Source organism: Haliaeetus albicilla, chromosome 17 (assembly GCF_947461875.1).
Source record: "Haliaeetus albicilla chromosome 17, bHalAlb1.1, whole genome shotgun sequence".
Taxonomy (NCBI): domain Eukaryota; kingdom Metazoa; phylum Chordata; class Aves; order Accipitriformes; family Accipitridae; genus Haliaeetus; species Haliaeetus albicilla.
In genome coordinates this window covers 13,024,069-13,042,558 of record NC_091499.1, presented here as the reverse complement: position 1 = coordinate 13,042,558, position 18,490 = coordinate 13,024,069, and the positions used below count along the sequence as shown (strand labels likewise).

Genomic DNA, 18,490 nt, shown 5'->3' with positions numbered 1-18,490 from the left:
AAATATTATTTTTAGGGCATTATAAATTCAGCGTTCTTCATCTTGTCTTGTTCTGCTTTGCATAAAATACTTAAAAATCAGTCCAATCAAGGAGTAACTACACATTCTTTAGACTCCATCCTTTGCTCCAGTGAACGGTGGACCACATGGGGTGGGAGAGCATCAAGGGGAATGGCTGTGAGCACCTCCCACATAAAACATTCCATGTCTTTGGGGCTGGATTGTCCACTAGAAGGCAGCATGTGTAGGTTAAAATTCTCTCAAATTTTAAAGAAATTGAGCCTTGTAGCAGGTAGTAAATTTATGAACTACTAGGTATGAAAAATAATACTGATTTTACATTCAGCAGCTTGACCTTCACTGAGAAGAAATTCTCTAAAGTGTCATTAACATCTACCCTACTGGTCTGATACCAAGAGATAGATATATTTGTGCTCACTGAAGAATGATACGCTTAGATACTAAAACTTGTTGAGGTTATGCCAAAAATTAGGCCTTAGCAATTTAATTGCCTCAGCTATTACATTGATCTGGCTGCTGGAAGTAATGGCTACAGTAATGGCCTGAAGAACCACTGCCTTTTTGAAACACTCGGTTACTGACAGTGGTCAAGTACCACCTGACTGGAAGTTTCTAGGGGGGACAGGAAAATTTCTGGTCATTTGTCACTTTCAGCTTTACTGTGACTTTTGGTCCTATCTGATCTCATTTAATTGGGAGCATCATATGTCTTGCACTCCCAGTAAATCAGAAGACAATGTTCATATTTCATTACCAAACAAGTGATACAATGATATAAACCACTTACTTCCTCCTTCTGTAATTGTATTTGCTTTATTTTTCCACTGGTGAGAACATGTTATCTTGATTAGATGATTTTGACAGACCATTTTTTAAGATACCTTCTAGAAAAATACACCATCCTAATGACATATGGCAAAGCACATTAACAAGAACCTGGTTAAGAGCCAGATCTTTGTGATTTGTATTCTACATTACAAAACACTGACTTTCAGCGTATTGGTTATATAACATGTGAATCGGGTATCAATTAGAAATATGACTATTTTGTGGTGTCTTTGGGTCCTCCACATGCATACACAGGCTGTTTGCCGAACACACATCCACAAGCAACCAGAAGGCAGAGCCATGGCCAAGGCACGCCTGCACACGCAACCAGGCTGGAGCTGCAGGTCTGCATTTGGCTCTCGTGCCGTTGGCTATTGTGAAGAGCACAAGAATCAGGCTGCCATCTGTGGGGATGTTTCTGGCCTGCTAGCATATTTCCTAGAAACACGGAACAGCCCAGGTTGGAAGGCACCTCACAAGACCATCTGGTCCAACCTTGTGTGGGAAGGGGAGGCTAGATGAGATTAACCAGCACCCTGTTCAGTCACGTCTTGAAAACCTCCAGCGATGGGGACTCCACCACACCCCTGGGGAGGTTGTTCCAGTCATTGATTGCTCTTACTGTAAAGTATTTCTTTCTTATATCAAGATGAAACCTCTCCAGGTGCAACTTGTACCCATCGTTCCTTGTCTTCTCCCTGTGGCTCTTTATAGAGAGCCTCCATCCTCTTTGTAGCCACCCTTTAAGCACTGGAATACTGTGATGAGGTTCTCTCCTGAACCTTCTCTTCTCCAGGGAGAAAAGACCTAAATCCTTCAGACTTTCCTCACACGGCAGGTTCTCCATTTGACTTACAGCTCTACATGTTCCTTGTTTCTGTCAGTTCTAGCTGGTATGAAACCAGAAACTAAGCACACAGAGCACGTATTCCTGTTTCTCATTTAAATAGCAGAATAGATCTTCTAGAATAGAAAGACTTTGAAGACAAGTTCCTCATCCACTGAAGCCTCAGTGTACATGCACTCAGGCTACATTCATTGTTATCCTCATTATGTGATAAAAAGTCATGAACAGTCTCCCCTCCTACTTCCAGACCACTGCTCCAGCGCTTTGTGGTACTCCACCTGCTTGCGTGTCTTACGTAAAACATACAAGGCTGCCATCTCCCTTTTCTAATATTGTTTAAAAATCATACCTGCAAGAATTCCCTCCACTTGCTCCAATTCACGAATGTGAAGCTTTAAAAGATGAAAAGAGATTGATATTCCTTCTCCAAGAAATAAAAAACAAAAATCCCCCTTCCCTCCAAACTTCACCTCATACTTCACAACAAGGCCTTAACTCACGTACTTCTATCAATTTTTACTTCATCTGAAGAACATACCAGTTCATTTCAATATATACTCCGCTAAAGAAAGACCATGATAAGAGTTCATTATATTATTTACACTTTTAATAGCACTTGTTTGGCCAACATATGATTGGAAGAAACCTCCTTAGGCAACAAATACAGTACTATGCTCTCACAGAGAGTTAGGACAAATAAATGATTTAATTCATCAGGCACCATCCAGTGAAGCGACTTTTGCCCTGATGGCAAGAAACCTTTTTCAGGTTTCTAATCTGCATGCATTAACAGGATTCTTGTGTCGAAAGAAGTTTCCTTTTGCTTGAACATCACTTTTCCATCAGTACTGTTTACCTCCCCAGTATCTTTATCTTTCCAATCTCTTTAAAAAGAGGCCATATATATCCTCTCTGTCTTTGCTTTGCAGGATTAAACATGCCAAGTTGTTTTATTTTCCCTTCTGTGGTAAGCCCTCTCTTATCTTGACCATCTTGGTAGCTTTTCTCTGCAACTAGTTAGGCCTCAATTCATTTTTCTTGGAAAGCAGATAACCAACACTGTAGAGTCTTTCAGATGAGGTCTGCGTATAGCTTTACTGAATGTATCACACAGGATATATAAGCTTGCACTTTTTTCTAGGCGCATTATCTACGAGACTCATAGTCCTCCTAAAACCAGTTAAAACATTCAAGTTGTATTCTTCTTTGTCTCTTCCCAATGAGGCTGTTATAGGATAACAAGACGTTATGAGTTCTCAAATTAATTCACGAACTTGCACTCTAATATTTTAAATATTAGCCACTTTATTTCTCTTGTCCTTGGCATCGTCTGATTTTTCCCATTTGATATTCTTATCCTCCTCTCCATTAACTATGCTGTCTAAACTTGTGTAACCAGAATCACTGTCAGTCTCCTAATTCTCTTATCAAAATCATTAATGAAATTATTAAGATTAACAAGGTTGCTCTCAAAATTGAATCTTAAAAAAAAAAACTATTAGTAACTTCATTCCAATACTTCCTTTTTGATAGTCCCCATTGTCCTCTGACTACTCCCCCACTCTCCTTACCCACTTTCAATTTTTTTAATGATTCTTATCATGTCCAACTTAATTAATAATTTCCCACAAGGCAGTATATCAAATACAATCAAGATAGAATAGTTCTATTCATTCCCTTTGCCTAAAAATACCACAGAATTTATCAAAAATGATCTTTCGTTAATCTGAGATAATCTACCTTTGATTAAAAAGATGTGACATTTCATTTCATTTACCTCCATGTGTTATTCTCTCCACATTTTATTTTAAAGCCTACTGAGAGCAGACCAACACATACTTAGATGCCTGGATCAGTTTTTGCACCTTTCTAGAATACCTTTGCTACTTTATAGTTACCTGGTAACACTTCTGTCTTTCTCTAACACATCTTCTATCAGAAATTTCACATACCATGTCTTTCAGACCTCTCATTTGAAGAAAGGCCAGTCTATTGCCATCTGTCTCTCCTTCTCTCTGTGTTAAATTCTTTAGTATCTTTTTCCCACTGGCCATTTAGTCAGTCAGCCAACCCCAGCTGCTGATAGCTGCAACAGGGGAAACACGTTAGTTTGGTTTCAAGACTGCGTCTAGATTCTCTCTCACCTTTACTTTGCCCTTACTGCACAGTGGCTGCATTACATCTCTTTCTTAGCTCTCTTGGGGGTTTAGGCTGCTGGAAAACTTTGAGAGATCTAACATGCCTCAAATTAGGAGGCAAAATAAGGTTCAGAAACAATTGTGACCATTTGAGTTCCTGTAACATTCATACAAAAGAACTTTTCTTTTTATCGAAATGAATACAGTTCCTTGCATACAGTTGTGTTTGGTATTTAGCAAAGCAGCTCATGCATTTATTTTGCAAGGCTTTTTTTTTTTTTTATATATGCATTTTATTACAAATGATAAGGCACACCACAATTGAAGGAATTCATAGCTTTTTAGAAGACTTTACACAGTGTGAGGAAGTCTTCCCAGAAAGGGAAAGAAGTAGTAAGAAAGCATGAAGCGTGTTGGGGCTGCTATCTCAGTGTATTTGGCAGAAGACACCCTCATGCTGCTTTGCAGGAGTTTGCAAACCACTAATGCAAGACAGAATTGGTGAAATCATCGAGATTCATAGTGAAATCTGACACACAAAATTTTGCAACCTGCTTTTGGGAAACCTGAACACAAAGAGCCAAAGGAGCTACACGAGAAGAGCGGATTAGGCAACAACTCTGCCATGCTGAGCAACAGAAATCTTTCAGTATCATCACAGTGATTTGTAGTCCGGAGATATTTTCACTGTACCTGCATTGGAAGAAGCGGGTTTCTCCAGGATCCCTCCTGGTTGGGACCTGAATTTGTATGGCACGTGTTTCATGGTGTGCTCCATACTACTGGTCACCAGGGACCTGCTCTGGCCTCACCCTTGCAAGGCAATGTACAAGACAGTTCATCCACCAGTTCTTGTCACTCAGTCATCCAGGCTAATTCCTCTCCTTTTAATTCCTGCACGTTTCCTATGAATAGCGTGCATCCAGACACCTTCCAACACACATGTGAGATGAGGCTGATGACTCGCAATCAGTTCTACAGCTGGTATCAAGGTCTTTAATCACAGAGGGTTCCCATGAACTGAAGGGACATAACTTCATATTTACAAGACCATATTTAACAAGAAAAAAACAGTCAAGTCTTGTCAGAAGCCTGAACTATTCCTGTGCTTAAAGCTAAAAGGGAACCTTTCTTGTTGTAAGTATGCCAGTTGTTGAGACCATCCAACACCTTCCACCACTACTTTCTAGTATCATTCTTCCATTGCTTAAAATGAGATATTTTAACCAACTTAAAAAAAATTGCGTATACTGAAAATACAACACAAGTTGAAATCTTCTGAGAGAAGAAATCACTTAGCTTTTTTCTAAATTAAGTTAGAGAAGAATAATGCTGGTTTGCTCCTCTTAAAACTCCTACAACTGTTACGTGGAGTAACTTTAAGGGAGCTGGACAGAGGGCAGCCAGGATAATATATCTGCACCTTTGTCTGTACTCATGAAAAGGTGCCCAAATTCTAAGCTGCAAGATTCTGTATATGTTGGATAAATTCTAGCTAAGATATCTAGATGTCTGGACTAAGTCTCAGGTCTGTTAAGTTGGCCCTGTAAACTTAATTCATATTTTGCATAAGACCTACTGCCTCATCTTTTGAAAAAATATAGCTCTTAAACCTGCTCTATGACAGGAGCTCCGCAGCAGTTACCTCAGGTTTGAGCATCTGTGTGTGCTCTGACCACAGTATCCTGAGAATTCCAACAATCTTTAAGTGCACACCTTCCCAGCAGTGTAACCTCTTTCTGATGTTAGAGACAGGTGAGACCCAGAACGTGGGCTTCCCAGGTTCTAGGTTTTTCTCCTTAACACAAAAACCACTTTCCTCCTGGATAAACACAGCCTGTGGAGGATGCAACTCTTCTTTTCCTTCACCCTCCAAATGTGTTTGTTGAATAAATAATTAAAATGTCCCATTTTGGGGGTGTACAAGTTATACCCAGTCCCCAACACACAGCTAATTAAGATTGTGTCAGTCAGAAAACAAAAAGAAGTAACATCACAATTACCACACCCTTAAAACCCTACCTGATTTTCACGACAGTGACATTTTGATAATGATGATGACTCTGCCTTCACAAAGAGAGAACTCATTATTTTTGAGATACATATTTCTACATCAATTTCTGAAAGGAAATGAACCCTACAAGCAAATATAATTGGAATGCTCTCCTCTGCGCTCTTAATTCTCATCAACAAAAAAAATAAAGGTAACAGAAAAATCTCACCACTAACATATAAAAGACTGCCACTGTCACTTGCCTGATATATAACCTCAAGAGAGGTCTGTGAAGCCTAACAAAAAGACAAATATTCAGTTACTTTTACTAGAGATCACCAACTGCCATCTAAAGGACCACCAACCCCCTAGCCCGCTTTCCAAAAAGCACTGAGGTAGTTCACCTTCCCCAATGCAAGGCATATGTGTCCAAAAAAAAAATTTTTTTTAAAGTTTTAAGTTCAGAATTCTGCCTGACACCATGCTCAGGATTGCAACTAGGTATCAAGACCAGCAGTGACAGATTTTCACACATCCTTTTTTTTCATTCACTCCTGTTCCTTGGCTTGGGTTGACTTTATGTGTTTGCTGTCTTGAATCCCAGTCTTAAAAGTGTTTAGAGAACTGAAGCAATTCATCCAGCACTACGAGTTTATCTGAGAGGAGTCTGGTTTTGATCTGATCTGCACCTTCTCAATACCTCAGAAATCCACATTCTTCAACTTCCAAAAACCAATAGATTGCACACTCAGCAGCTGAGACAGTAGCAGCTGCTTATACAAAAGTGATACACTTTCCTTTAAGATGTTGTCAGGTCCAGGTACCAATGTGATACTTTGTGACTCCATGTCACAGTATGATCAAGATGTGTACTAATGGTGGCTTTCATTAAAACAAAACTCAAATGCACCTCTGGATATATGCTGGTGCTAGATCTGAATCATCCGGAGACTACGCCTCTGGAGAGCACCAGGGTCAATACAAACATCCAAACCTGTGTACAACCTGAAAAACTAGGGGCTCTGAATAATCCCATTGCTGGATGAAGAAGATATTAGTCAGATTTTGTGGTACCTGGAACCCTCCCGTGTCTAGCAAAAGCCTCTTTAGATCCTTCTAGACCAAGTCACATCAGAAAATCAAAAAGCAACAGGAACTCAACCCACTGAGGATATGAGTCTGCTCCCCGTGTGCACATAGATGGCTTGCACGATGTAATCGCACCGACCCAACCTGTTCAGGAGGCTAGTTTCAACTTGCATGCCACACAGTCTGCCCGTACACGCACTACGTCTGCTTGTCTGGGATTTCTGGATTGCTAGACATCTTGAAATCCTGGACAAATTACTAAGGCTGACAGAAAAGGGCAAGAGGGGAGCAAACAGCCCAAAGTGACAGCCTGTCACAAGGCGCAGTAGCTCTGACAGAGGCACTTTCACTTTAGTTTTTCTAACAAGAGCTGAGCCATCGTGACAGTAGGTCACTGCCCATATTCATCCTTGATCCGCTCTCTCCTAGTTAATTGCTTAAGCGGCTTTCTCAGGCTAGCTCTGTAAACCAGCTCTATCTCCCATTTACAAGACTTCACTGTGAGGGACAGACATTCACTAGCATTTTAGCAGAGGAAGATCTAGGAAAGCTTACCAGATCTACTAAAATTACAATACTATTAATAGTATTGTACAATAACATGACTTTTTATATATAGCCCCGAGGCTAAACATATCAAAATGAAGCACAGCTGTTTCAGTGAAACACAGCAGCTACATCCACTCATCCCAGCACCGATTTCACACTGTGGGTCACCCTGAGCCTCAGCCTGGGAGATTTACCGCCGAAACACTGATGCGTTGCTCCAGCCAAAAGCAGAAGCAGGCGCTAGCTGTCGGAAGAGCGGGATGAGATTCCCATTAGCTGGGGACTGGAGAGGGAGCGGTTAAAGTATACGTTCACTCCCGAGTCCCCTTATCGCTATATGTTCACATCATTCGCTTAATTACCCCCTGCTCGCCAGCCATCCTCCTACACACACGCTCCCCCCCCTCCCCGCCCGAGAGCACAGCCCAGCCAACGCTGCGCTTCTGCCTTCAGAGAAAGACGTCCCGGGACGCACGTCCCCCATACGCACACCTCTTCCCCTAGGGAAAAACTACACGTGTTGGGAAAGGGTATAAAAATCCGGCACTCGAGGCGCGCTGCCCCGGGCCCGGGCCTGGGCCTCGGCCTCTGCCTCCGCCGGCCCCCTGCGGAGCAGCGGCGCCCCGGGGCGGGGCGGGGCGAGGTGCGCCGGGCCTGGCAGCTGCCCGCAGCCCGGAGAGGTAGGTCCGCCCGCCCCTGCCCCTCCAGCCGCGGCCGAGACCCGCCGCCGAGACGGCGACGTCGGCGCTGCCCGCCCCGGCTGCCGGCGGCGCCGGCCGAGGCGGCAGGAAGAGGAAGCGGGGCCGGCGCCGGCGCCGCGGCGGCTCCCCCTGGCGGAGGCGGGCGGCGGGGCGGGGCGGGGGCGGGGCCTCGCCTCACCGCCAGGCCGTGGGCCCCGCCTCACCGCCAGGCCGTGGCCCCCGCCGCGGCCGCCCGAGCAGCAGCCGCTGCCGGCGCGTTTCCCCTTCCCGCCCCCTCCCTCGGCGCTGCCTCTCGCCCGCCTCCCCGGCCGGGGCAGCAGGAAGCGGCTCTGATGTCAGCGCCGGCGGCCGCGGCACGGCTCTGAGCGGCTCCCCCCGACCCCGCCGCGGCCCCCCCTCGCCCGCCGCCGCCGCCGCCGCCGCGGCTGGCGGAGGCGGCCAGCTTCGGCCCCGGGGGCGCCCCCTCCTCTCCGCCGGGGACGCGCGGCCGAGGCGGCTCCCGGGCTCGGCAGAGGCCGCGGGCCTAGGGCAGCCGGCGCGGCGCTCCGCGGGGGTGCGGGAGGGCGCGGGATGCGGAGCGGCGCCTTCGCCGGCGGGGCCGCCGCCCGCCGCCGCTGCTGAGGCCCGCGGCCGCCGCGGATGCGGCCTCGCCCCGCGCGGCGGCCCAGGCGGCGCCTCGGCCAGGCCCTCGCCGACCCGCGCCCGCGCGGAGGGCGGGAGCCGCCGCCGCGCCCCGCGTAGCCCCGGCCCAGGCCCTCGGCCGCCCGGCGCCGGGCCCCCCGCCCCCGGCCTGCCCTGGCCTCTCCTCCCCCAGGTGAAAGAGGAGGCATGTCCGCTGCCGCCTCCGCTGAAATGATTGAAACCCCCCCGGTCCTCAACTTCGAAGAAATCGACTACAAAGAGATCGAGGTGGAAGAGGTGAGTGCGGGCCCCGCCGCCGGGCGGCCTCTCCCCCCCACACACACACCCCACACACCCCCGCTCCCCGGGCGCGGCCTGCCGGCGGGCCGGGGACAGCCAGGCTGGCCCCCGCGGGCCGCCGGGGTTGCCGTCCCGCCGCTGGCGGAAGGGGCCGCGGGGGCTTCCAGGGTCTGCCGGGACACCCCACCCCCCACCCCCACCGCAGTGTACCTGCACCGGGGGTTGTTGCCTTCTCCGCTGGATGCTGCAGCGGCTGGCACCGGAGGACAAAGGCGGTGTGGCTGGGAGCGGAGGTGCCAGCTTACTTCTGCCAGCCCTGGTGCTGGTGCTGTACTGGGGGGGGGAGGGGTACTTAAGCGGGATAGATTTGCTCAGGACTTTAAAGTTTCGCCGCCCATTTTGCCACCCAGCTTTAGTACGGGTGACAAACACCGTTGTCAAACGCTGTCACAAGAGGCAACTGTTAATTCCGATGTTCCTTTCGGATCTCTGCTTCTGTATGCCGCTGCTTTCTCCATCTGCCACTGAACTGAACCGCCGTATATATAATCATCGTACCGGTGTTAATTATTTGCTAAATTTACAGCTCTGTTAGCTGTAAGGACGTACAGATCTCTCTTTACTATTTTCTCTTAACATGGGCTGGTGATGTTGCACTCGTGGATCTGTAACATTTCATTTGTGACCTGTGCGTGTTACCCAGGAAGTGACATTCGGTTGTGGTGTAACATAGCTGGAAGCAAGTATTTCCCCTTCTTCTGTAGAAAGTTATATAGTAAAATGATGTTACTTAAGTTCTTTGAGTCTGGAATGGGATGGATAAAGTACAGAATTTCATATGTACCTTTCGTCTGTCGGGATTTCCTGTGAAAGTAGGATGGGTCTGATCTAGGATAGCTTACGTGTTTTATTAAAGGGCTCAGTAGTATGTATATACCACAGTGTTGTTTAACTCTCAGAATCGCACAAAAATATTGCCGCTGTTAGATTTATTTTTTTTCTCTTCTTCCCCTGCTAACGTCTCTACAGGAATGAAGTTGCTTCATGCAGGTCCGTGCTGAATTTGATGAGGCCAGCTTGGACCTAGCAGACATCCAAGACCGCTGAAAACAGTCTTTGTGCTTTTATTCAAAGATTAACATCTTTCTCTTTCAGTAATAATTACCCTCCTTTTCTTAAAAAGTTTATGCGGAAGTGAATTTAGTTTTGTGTAGTAGCTTTTATAGATATGACAACCAGTGTCTCACGTTTTTAAAGTGGTTTGCTAGCTACTGGTTTGTTCATAATTATTATGGTGGGCTCACGTGGCCTGGGAGAGTTCACAGAACATAAAACCTGCAGTATTTTCTTAGAACAACTGTATTCAGGTAGTGTTGTGGTAACTTTGGCTTTCACCATCGCAGACACTGGAAATTCTCAGAAGATAGTATCTTCCAAAAGATTCCCTTTTCCCCTTTCTCTGAATGTGGCAATCATGAAGATTTTTGACTCTGTAAGTCTAATAGTTCCTCTTCCCTTTATGCATTTAACTGTTCTGAAGTGAGAAAATTTTACGGTGTTTGGGAACTGAAAGTATTTTTGCATTTGATAATATGCTGATGTTTTTGCAACACTTACTAATGGACAGGGATCAAATCATCTGCTTTGGGTGAAATGGCTTTTCTCGCCCAAAGAAGAAAATAAAGTTGATAGGAATTTATCCGTCATAAAAAGGTGTCCTGTGATGGCTCCTAGAAGTGAGTAGCACATCTAATATGTTACACATAGCACTTTGAATTAATAAAATGCTATACAAATCTTTAATCCTCACGACACCCTGGGGAAGGCTGTTAGCAAGGATTATATCGCTATTTTACATGTAGGAAATGTGGAGCTGTATAGTGTATAATTGGTGTAACTAGAATTTATCATTCTAAGGTTTAGTGTTCAGACTTGTATGTGTCCTACGTACCTGCCTAGCACCCACAGAGACAGGACTACATGCAGAAAAATGTATGTAGAGATGATGCCTAAGCAGTAATTTGTGCTTTATTTAATGTAGTTGTTGCATTATCCACAAAGTAGTATCTCTGTTGGAGATGACAAAACTCATGTGATGTAAGCAGGGCGAGCTCTCCTAAAGTCATCTCTCTGTGAGAAAAATCTGATGACGATGACGGCTGGTGTAGCATTTTGAGTTATGCTCAGTGTACCTGTCCTACCAGAAATTCTTGCAGGCAGTGGGGATACCATAGTGCTGAACACAGTCTAAATGTCGTTGCACAGAGGAAGAAATAAGATCTACTTTATGATAACACAGGTGAATTAGAGACCATACTTAGATATTGCTTTTCTCGACTGTGGGTATTGACCTCTTACTTAGGATGCAGTTTCAGCGCAAATAGTCAACTTTGCAGTCATAACAGAACATACATTGTTACTGAGGATTTTCTGTGCTCTCGCTTCAGGCTCAGAAGTTTTCAAGAATTTTCAAATGGCTGTAAGGACTCAAAATGGTCAGATCTTAATATGCTTGGCAAACTTCACATGTTTCAAAATGGAGTGTCAACAGATCTACACTGGGAACTCAAATGAATGCTTGTATAATCATAGCTTTGCTGTTGTATTATCAAGGCTGTCTTGTCAGCAGATAGCAGTCCCACTCTGCCACTGGTTTATTAATAGATATTGAAGTTCTGGAATACTTGCAGGCCCTGAGTCCTTGCTAATAAATGTGAGATCTATAAGTGTGCTTTCGTTTAGGTTTGGCTGAACTCTACTGGATAATACCAAGAATATACCATATTTTGTTTTAGCTACCACGCACATGACTAACTGTACTGTAGTGTTACTTCCCACCAACATGTCAAACATGTCTCCAACTTCAAACTGCCTTTTCATTATTTAAAGTGCTTAGATTGAAGTAAAATATAGAGATAATTATTATGAATGAGTTGGAGTCAAATCAAAATTGATGTGACACAGTGGGAGTATCTGCAAAACTAGATGGGGAAAAACAATGTAAAACTTGGGTTCAACAGAAATGTTCCCTACTTTACCATGCAAATTTTTGGCTGTGAGAATGTCCCCTCTTAAGTTTTTAGGTAGTAGATGGACAAATCATTAGAAACTGAATAAATAAAACTACAGAATTTATCTGAAAACTTAATGTAACTGAAATCAAGTCAACAATAGCCTAATAGCCCTATTTTAAAATCTTGTATTTAAATCTAGCCTAAGTACTGCTGTCTCTTCTTCCCAGAGGTGCTTTCACATCTAAGCAATCAACAGACCTTGGTTTTGAATTGTTCTGGCAATCTGCTCCCTGCCACTCTTTCCCGAAAATCCCACAGCCCTTCCTCCATCATGTAACTTGATAACAGTCCCATACATGACCAAAACGCAGACCTCTTCATCACATGATGTGTGTATGCCTTGGATCGCACAGCCAAAGGATGCGTGTCTGGTCATGTATGCTGTGGCCCTGCCCAGTCACTGTCTGATGTAGCCAGGCTGAAAACCTTTGCCGTATTTGCATGGTTGCAAGTTACTGTCAAACAGTCTGAAAGTGTAAATTATTTGGAAACTGTTGTTTAACGCTCTGCTGGTATACTGTAGTATCCACTGAAGTTTATTTTCAGCAGTCTGTTTGGGCAACAGCAGTTAATTATAAGGGGATTTAGGGTAATGTTTTCTTTAAGATGAACAGGTAAGCTCTCTAAATATTTATTTTAAAAAACCTACTTAAGGTGCCAGCAGCTAAGGAGATGCAATTTATGGCATGTTCACCTACGTTAGACGTTTTTGAAAGAGTTGAATAATGTCATTTACTGTCCGAGAAGTGTGCTGAGAACTGCATGTGTTCCTTGCAGTTATGGAGCAGAGTAGCTCAGACACAAGAGAATGAGGAATACAGCAAGACAACTGAGTTCTGCTCCCCTTTATAGTAAACTTTTTAAAAGTTAATGAGATGCAGTGACTGATTATGTCCATTACACTAGAAGGTAAAGCGGATTTGCATGAGCTCCCACTGAACATGGAGTTGTTACTACCTCCATTGTTTTTTATCTCCTGGGGGATTCTGTCCAAGTGTAGAACACCAATCTGCAAAATTGGAAGAAGTTTAGATGACAACTGCAGGTGTGATCTGAGATGTGAACAATATTCTTGGATATCTGACATGAGTACGAAAGGTTTGGTTCTCAAGAGCCAAGGGTGGTAGTTAGGAATCTGTTTGAAGTCAGTCGTATCTACAGTTTCTCTGCCTTTTTCAGAAAGTAAGCCTTCAAGGTGCAAAGCTGGGCATCCAGAAGCAAAGGCAAAAAATTAGTACATGGTGAAAACGTACACCAGAATTTTCTGTGATTTTACTCTAAATACATTTCTGATATAATTCAAATCACTATTTAAATTTTGTTTAGTTATACCAGTGGAAGATTTTCTTCATTCATCTACATAAGAAAATAGCTGAAGTGTCAGCTGGAGTGTGAGTTTATAGTGGAAGTTACACAATACCAATTTCATGTGGATGAAATCTAGGGTGCAGCAAATGTTAGGAGGTGGCTAATAAGCTAGTTAAATTGTTAATGTAAGACTTTACACTTATTTCTACACATGCAGATTTATTTAATGAATCAATTTGCATCCTGTAAAATAAACTTCTATTTTACTCTCCTAAAGAATGCGTGGGAAAGAAACCTCACAGGTTGTTCTATTCCAGCAGTGAAAGCAAGATGCGCATTTGAGATAGTAATAAAGTTCCATGTCTAATGCAGCAGCTAAGGTCACAACTGACAGTGTAACTGCTATCAGGAATTGGGGGCAGGGGGAAGGCCTTTCCCAAAGTAAAAACTGAAAACAACAGAAAAAACTTCACGTATCCCTTATTTATCCCACCCAGTGGATTCTAGCAGTATTTTACTGACTGCAGAATGATTATTTGTTTTTCAAAGACCAGTAATTTTAGACTGTGCCAGCCCAGCAAGCCCAACTCATGTTGGAGCACTTTACCCCAAGTGCCTCATTTCACAGCATTTTGCATATAAAACTAGAATCTCCTGTCTGGGGTGCTGGAACAGGACAAACTGATTCCTACTAGAACATCAGACAAGTGTTTTGTTAGTGTGTTTAAATTACTGGTAATTAAAATGAGTTCAGTTCTTGAGACAGATGCATAAAAGGCTATCAGTGTGTAAAAAGCTGGAATTAAAGTATAACCTGATTAGCTGTTATCTTTGCTTGAGATGCACACGTTTCTTAGAATGACTGAGCTATCAAAATGCAAAGAGGGTTGGTTGTGTGTTCAGAGCAAAGGAAGAATTTCTGGAAACACCCATAATTTTAGGAACATATGTGATGGTACTTTGATTCTCCGTAAACATGTTCTGAAGAAGTTGAAAAGAGAATGATATCTTAAAACGGAACTAAATTCAGAGAGCCGTGTCACTAAATAATAACTGTACAGTGTTGTTCAGCTCTAACAGATGATGCCCTAAATGTGAACCAACTATATTAGTTTGTGGCAAGCAGAAGTTATGTGTATTTATTAAGAATGTAAGTTGATTTTTAATAACTGATCTTTTTCATTAAGAAATATCTTTCTCTTACAATGTTTTGCATAACTTTAAAGTTGAAACTTGGAAACTAAATCTAAACTAAGTTACTTAGTTCACTTAAAATTAGTGGGATTGCTTATGGGGGGGGCTGGGCAGTGGGGGGTAGGAAAGGGGGAGCAATTTGGGAGTTTGGGTTTTTTTCATTGCTGTGTGAATCCCAGAAAGTGAAAGCAACATTTAGAATTGGGTTGAGCACTTGTACAAATAAACTTAACCAGTCAAAGAACATAGCTGTAAGAATTGGCAGATCTGAACTCCTTCCTAAAAGTACTGCCAGGGTATTGGCCACAGTTATTTGTGGCACGGGGCCGATTTGCTTCAACCTGCTTAATAAAGCATAGCACACACAGAGGAACCAAAGCTGGAATTTGAGGCTGGTTGAATGAATGATAGAAAATGTAGGCATATATTTTTAGGGGCTGTAAACTGTTGTTCATGGCTGCTTTTGGCACTTTTTTTTTTTTTTTTTTTTTTTTTAATCTGTATGCTTTCTATGTGTCGTATGGGCAGATGTGTGAAAGTGTCTGAAAGTATTAGTATGCTTTGTTGGTACTGCTGGAACTGTGGTAGATAGAAAGTAGAAGCAACTAAATTTTAAAATGTGTTTCTGTTTTTACAAAGCATTGTAGAACATCTTTTTTTTCTTCCCCCTCCATCTTGCATTGTGTCTGAAGCTTGAGAGATCCAAAAGTTCAGTTTGCATAAACCTTTCATTTGCAAATATACCAGTAACCAAAGGGACATAGATATTAAAGACAATTTAGAGACTGCTGTTTGTTTGGAAGCACAGATTTTGTTGGTGTTGTGTTGGGTTTTTTAACTGCTTGTCTTCCCAAAATCGTAAACAAAAATGTTATGTAGATACTGCAAATTATGAAGACAATTCTCCAAAGAATACTACATCTGCTAACCAGGGAGCTATTATATTTTATTGCTCTCTTACATATCCAGCAAGGTTTTTTTAGAAAGAAAAGCATTAGGTATCCAGCATGCAGAGCTAACTAACATGGAAACTTCAAGGACAGAGATGAAAACTTTGTTTCTTTATATTTTTTGAGTGAATAGAAAACCTGTGCAGTTAACACAAAGTTGAAATTAATTCTTCCAAAGTTTTGACATTTGACAGGGGAATAGGGTGCATCTGAAAAAACAGAGATGCATTTTTCTTGTTTTACTTGGGCGGGGGGGTCATTGGTCACATCCCTTAGGGTGAAATACATCCTTGAGAGCTTAACATATCTGCAATCTCTATTTCCTGCATGATTTCTAGTCTACATACTTACCAGTCAGTATAGTCTACATACTTACAAGTCAGTATCATGTATCTTTGTTTATGTACAGCATTTGATTCTATTTGTACGCAGAGGTAATGTTTGTTCCAGGGAGCTTGAGTGGTTCATATTCTTTAAATAAGACTCCAAATACATTATCTGGAAAACATGCAAACGGCACACTCTTTCACCATGTCGCTTTGTCGCACAGTAAAACATAGCTTTTTACTGGTATAAATTTCATAGGGAGAGGAATAAATTTGTATATACTTTTCAATCTTTAAAGCTCTTTAAGCATTTCTACCAGTTTAAACCGTGTCTGTGTCATGTACTAACCGAGTGGTTCTTAACAAACTTAATTCTGTTATGTGGAAAAGTAGAAGCACTGGTGTTCTATTTCTAAATGTGTCATGCCCTATATTTTCCTTTTTTCTCCTAGAAGATATTTAGAGAGATAAAGTCTTTTACCAAAAGAATGTGTTTATTTTTAGATCATTTTCCAAACATACACAGTGCTACAGATCAACTTCTGTTTATTGATTTGTTGTGTCAATAATTCCATTAACTGTGCTTCATATAATTCAGAATATGCACTACTGCCCAAACATATGGTGTGGCACCAACAGCAGGGGACAAGAAGGAATGAGCGTGAAGAAACTAAAGTTCAGGCAGCGCCTCCCTCCTGTGCTATTAAGTTACTTAGTTCCAGCACACGGTGTTGAAGGAAACTACATAGTATTTAAACTGTTCTGACAAATTCTAATACCTACTCCTTTAAAGTATAAGTTCAGTGAAACCTTAAAGGAAGAAAATGAAGTGCAAGTGGAATCCACCACAAGCTTCATTCTGTCGATTGTAAAGGATGTTTTTATGATGAGTAAGATATTTTTTCCAGATTAAGTAGGAAAGACATACTGGGCTTTCACATATGGTAAACTTCAAATTTGTATGAGATCCGTCATTGCTTCTGACGGTTGCTCCTTTCGTATGCTGTCCAAGAGGCTGAGCTGCTTTAATGGAGGATCAGCTCTTCTCTGTTTTCACTGTATCCTAGGTAAATATTCAGTGCATTCGTGTCCTCTTCTCAAGTTCAACCCTCTGCCTAAGCAGGCACCAAGTCACTGATAAATTGTTATGAAACCTTGACTGCATAGTCATTTATCAAACTCTTTTCACCAACCATAAAATTTATATATCAGATGGTCTCTCACAGCCTTCTTTTATGTAATTGAGATTTAGATTACCTGGTAAGCTCTTCCTGTTGGTGCCTGACACTGATTTTTTTTTTTTTTTTTTTTTTTTTAATTCCCCCCCACCCCAGTCATCATCAGGACTTCATAAAGTGCATCTGATTCATGGAATTTATTCCACTTTTCATCTAGAGCCCAAGTATTGTGACATTCATGGCACAATGTAAAGCATCACATTGGGTGGTACGCTTGTTTATCTTAGTTTCTTCATTGAATATAAATGTTATATAAAATACAGCAAAATTGAAAAATAGTGGTTTCTCTAGTATGTGAACTGGAAACACATGTACCAATTCTTGGTATTAAACTTGCAGATAGTCATGGATTTATCTTGAGGGGAACAGTATGCAGCTGTATTGGCTTATGGGCTGAATTTGACCATGTGGAATCAAATGCAAGAGATATTTGGGCGTTCTTTTTTCTGTTATACATGTAATTTTATTTTTATATACATGTGAAAAATAAATATATTTAATATATAAAATATGTAGTGTATATTACATAATCATAATATTAAAACTATATCTGCAATACATATATGTGTACATATGGACATACACAAGTCTTTTCAGCGAGGAAAGATATGACTAGCCAAAAAAAGTAAACCTGATCTGTCACAAACTGTTGTAAATTATTCGGGCTAAGTAAAAAAAAAAAAAAATGTTCAAATTGCTTCATTAAATTTTATCAGATGTATCTGAGACCAATCTTTTAACTGACATATATGCACTGTTTTCAAATAGCAATTTTTTTTTTCCATGTTACTGAATTGAATGTGACAGAGCCATAGTCAAAAACCATGAAAGAGTGTGAGAAGAGGTACACTGAGAAAAGGAGCTTTCTAAAAGGAGTCTCACTCAGCCTTGTGCCATAAGGCCAGCTGTATCCAGCTAGAAGAAATCATTACGTGCACACCTCCTTTTCCTAAAGTGAAGAGTTCTTCCCAGTTACTTCACCAGTCTGGGTTCCTTCACACTGTAGGGGAGCAGCAGACCTTGCGTTGCTGGTCCCAGTGCAGTTCGTCCTGCCTGAGTTGCTCTGTGGCATCCTTCTCTTGGTAACTGTCTGTCATCAGTACTTCTCGGGAGTGAGCAGGCTGCTGTCTGAGTTACATGTGCTTGCACAGTGGGTGATTTCCATGTGCTCAGTAAGTCAGCACTTCTGTGAAATGCAGGCTTAATGGCACGCGCACAGACTGATGAGATTTTTCTTAAACTGTAGGTCTGGTTACACGCTGTGCGAGGTGGGTAGAGGGGTTGTAATGGACAACTTTCTTGTGCCAGTAGAA

The 18,490-nt window shown here is 42.5% G+C and overlaps 1 protein-coding gene across 8 annotated transcripts in view; it reads left to right on the top strand.

Annotated features, from left to right (window-relative positions):
• The first annotated feature begins 8,800 nt into the window (after positions 1–8,800).
• Positions 8,801–18,490, top strand: part of MAP3K7 (mitogen-activated protein kinase kinase kinase 7) — a 49,876-nt gene continuing 40,186 nt past the window's right edge. For 2 of the 8 annotated variants that reach the window (XM_069804875.1, XM_069804874.1), the window contains exon 1: positions 8,801–9,084. In XM_069804875.1, coding sequence (XP_069660976.1) covers positions 8,995–9,084 — 90 coding nt within the window. In that variant the 5' untranslated portion in view covers positions 8,801–8,994. The remainder of the gene's footprint in view (positions 9,085–18,490) is intronic. The other 6 variants (XM_069804880.1, XM_069804879.1, XM_069804877.1 and 3 more) reach the window with 5 other exon arrangements.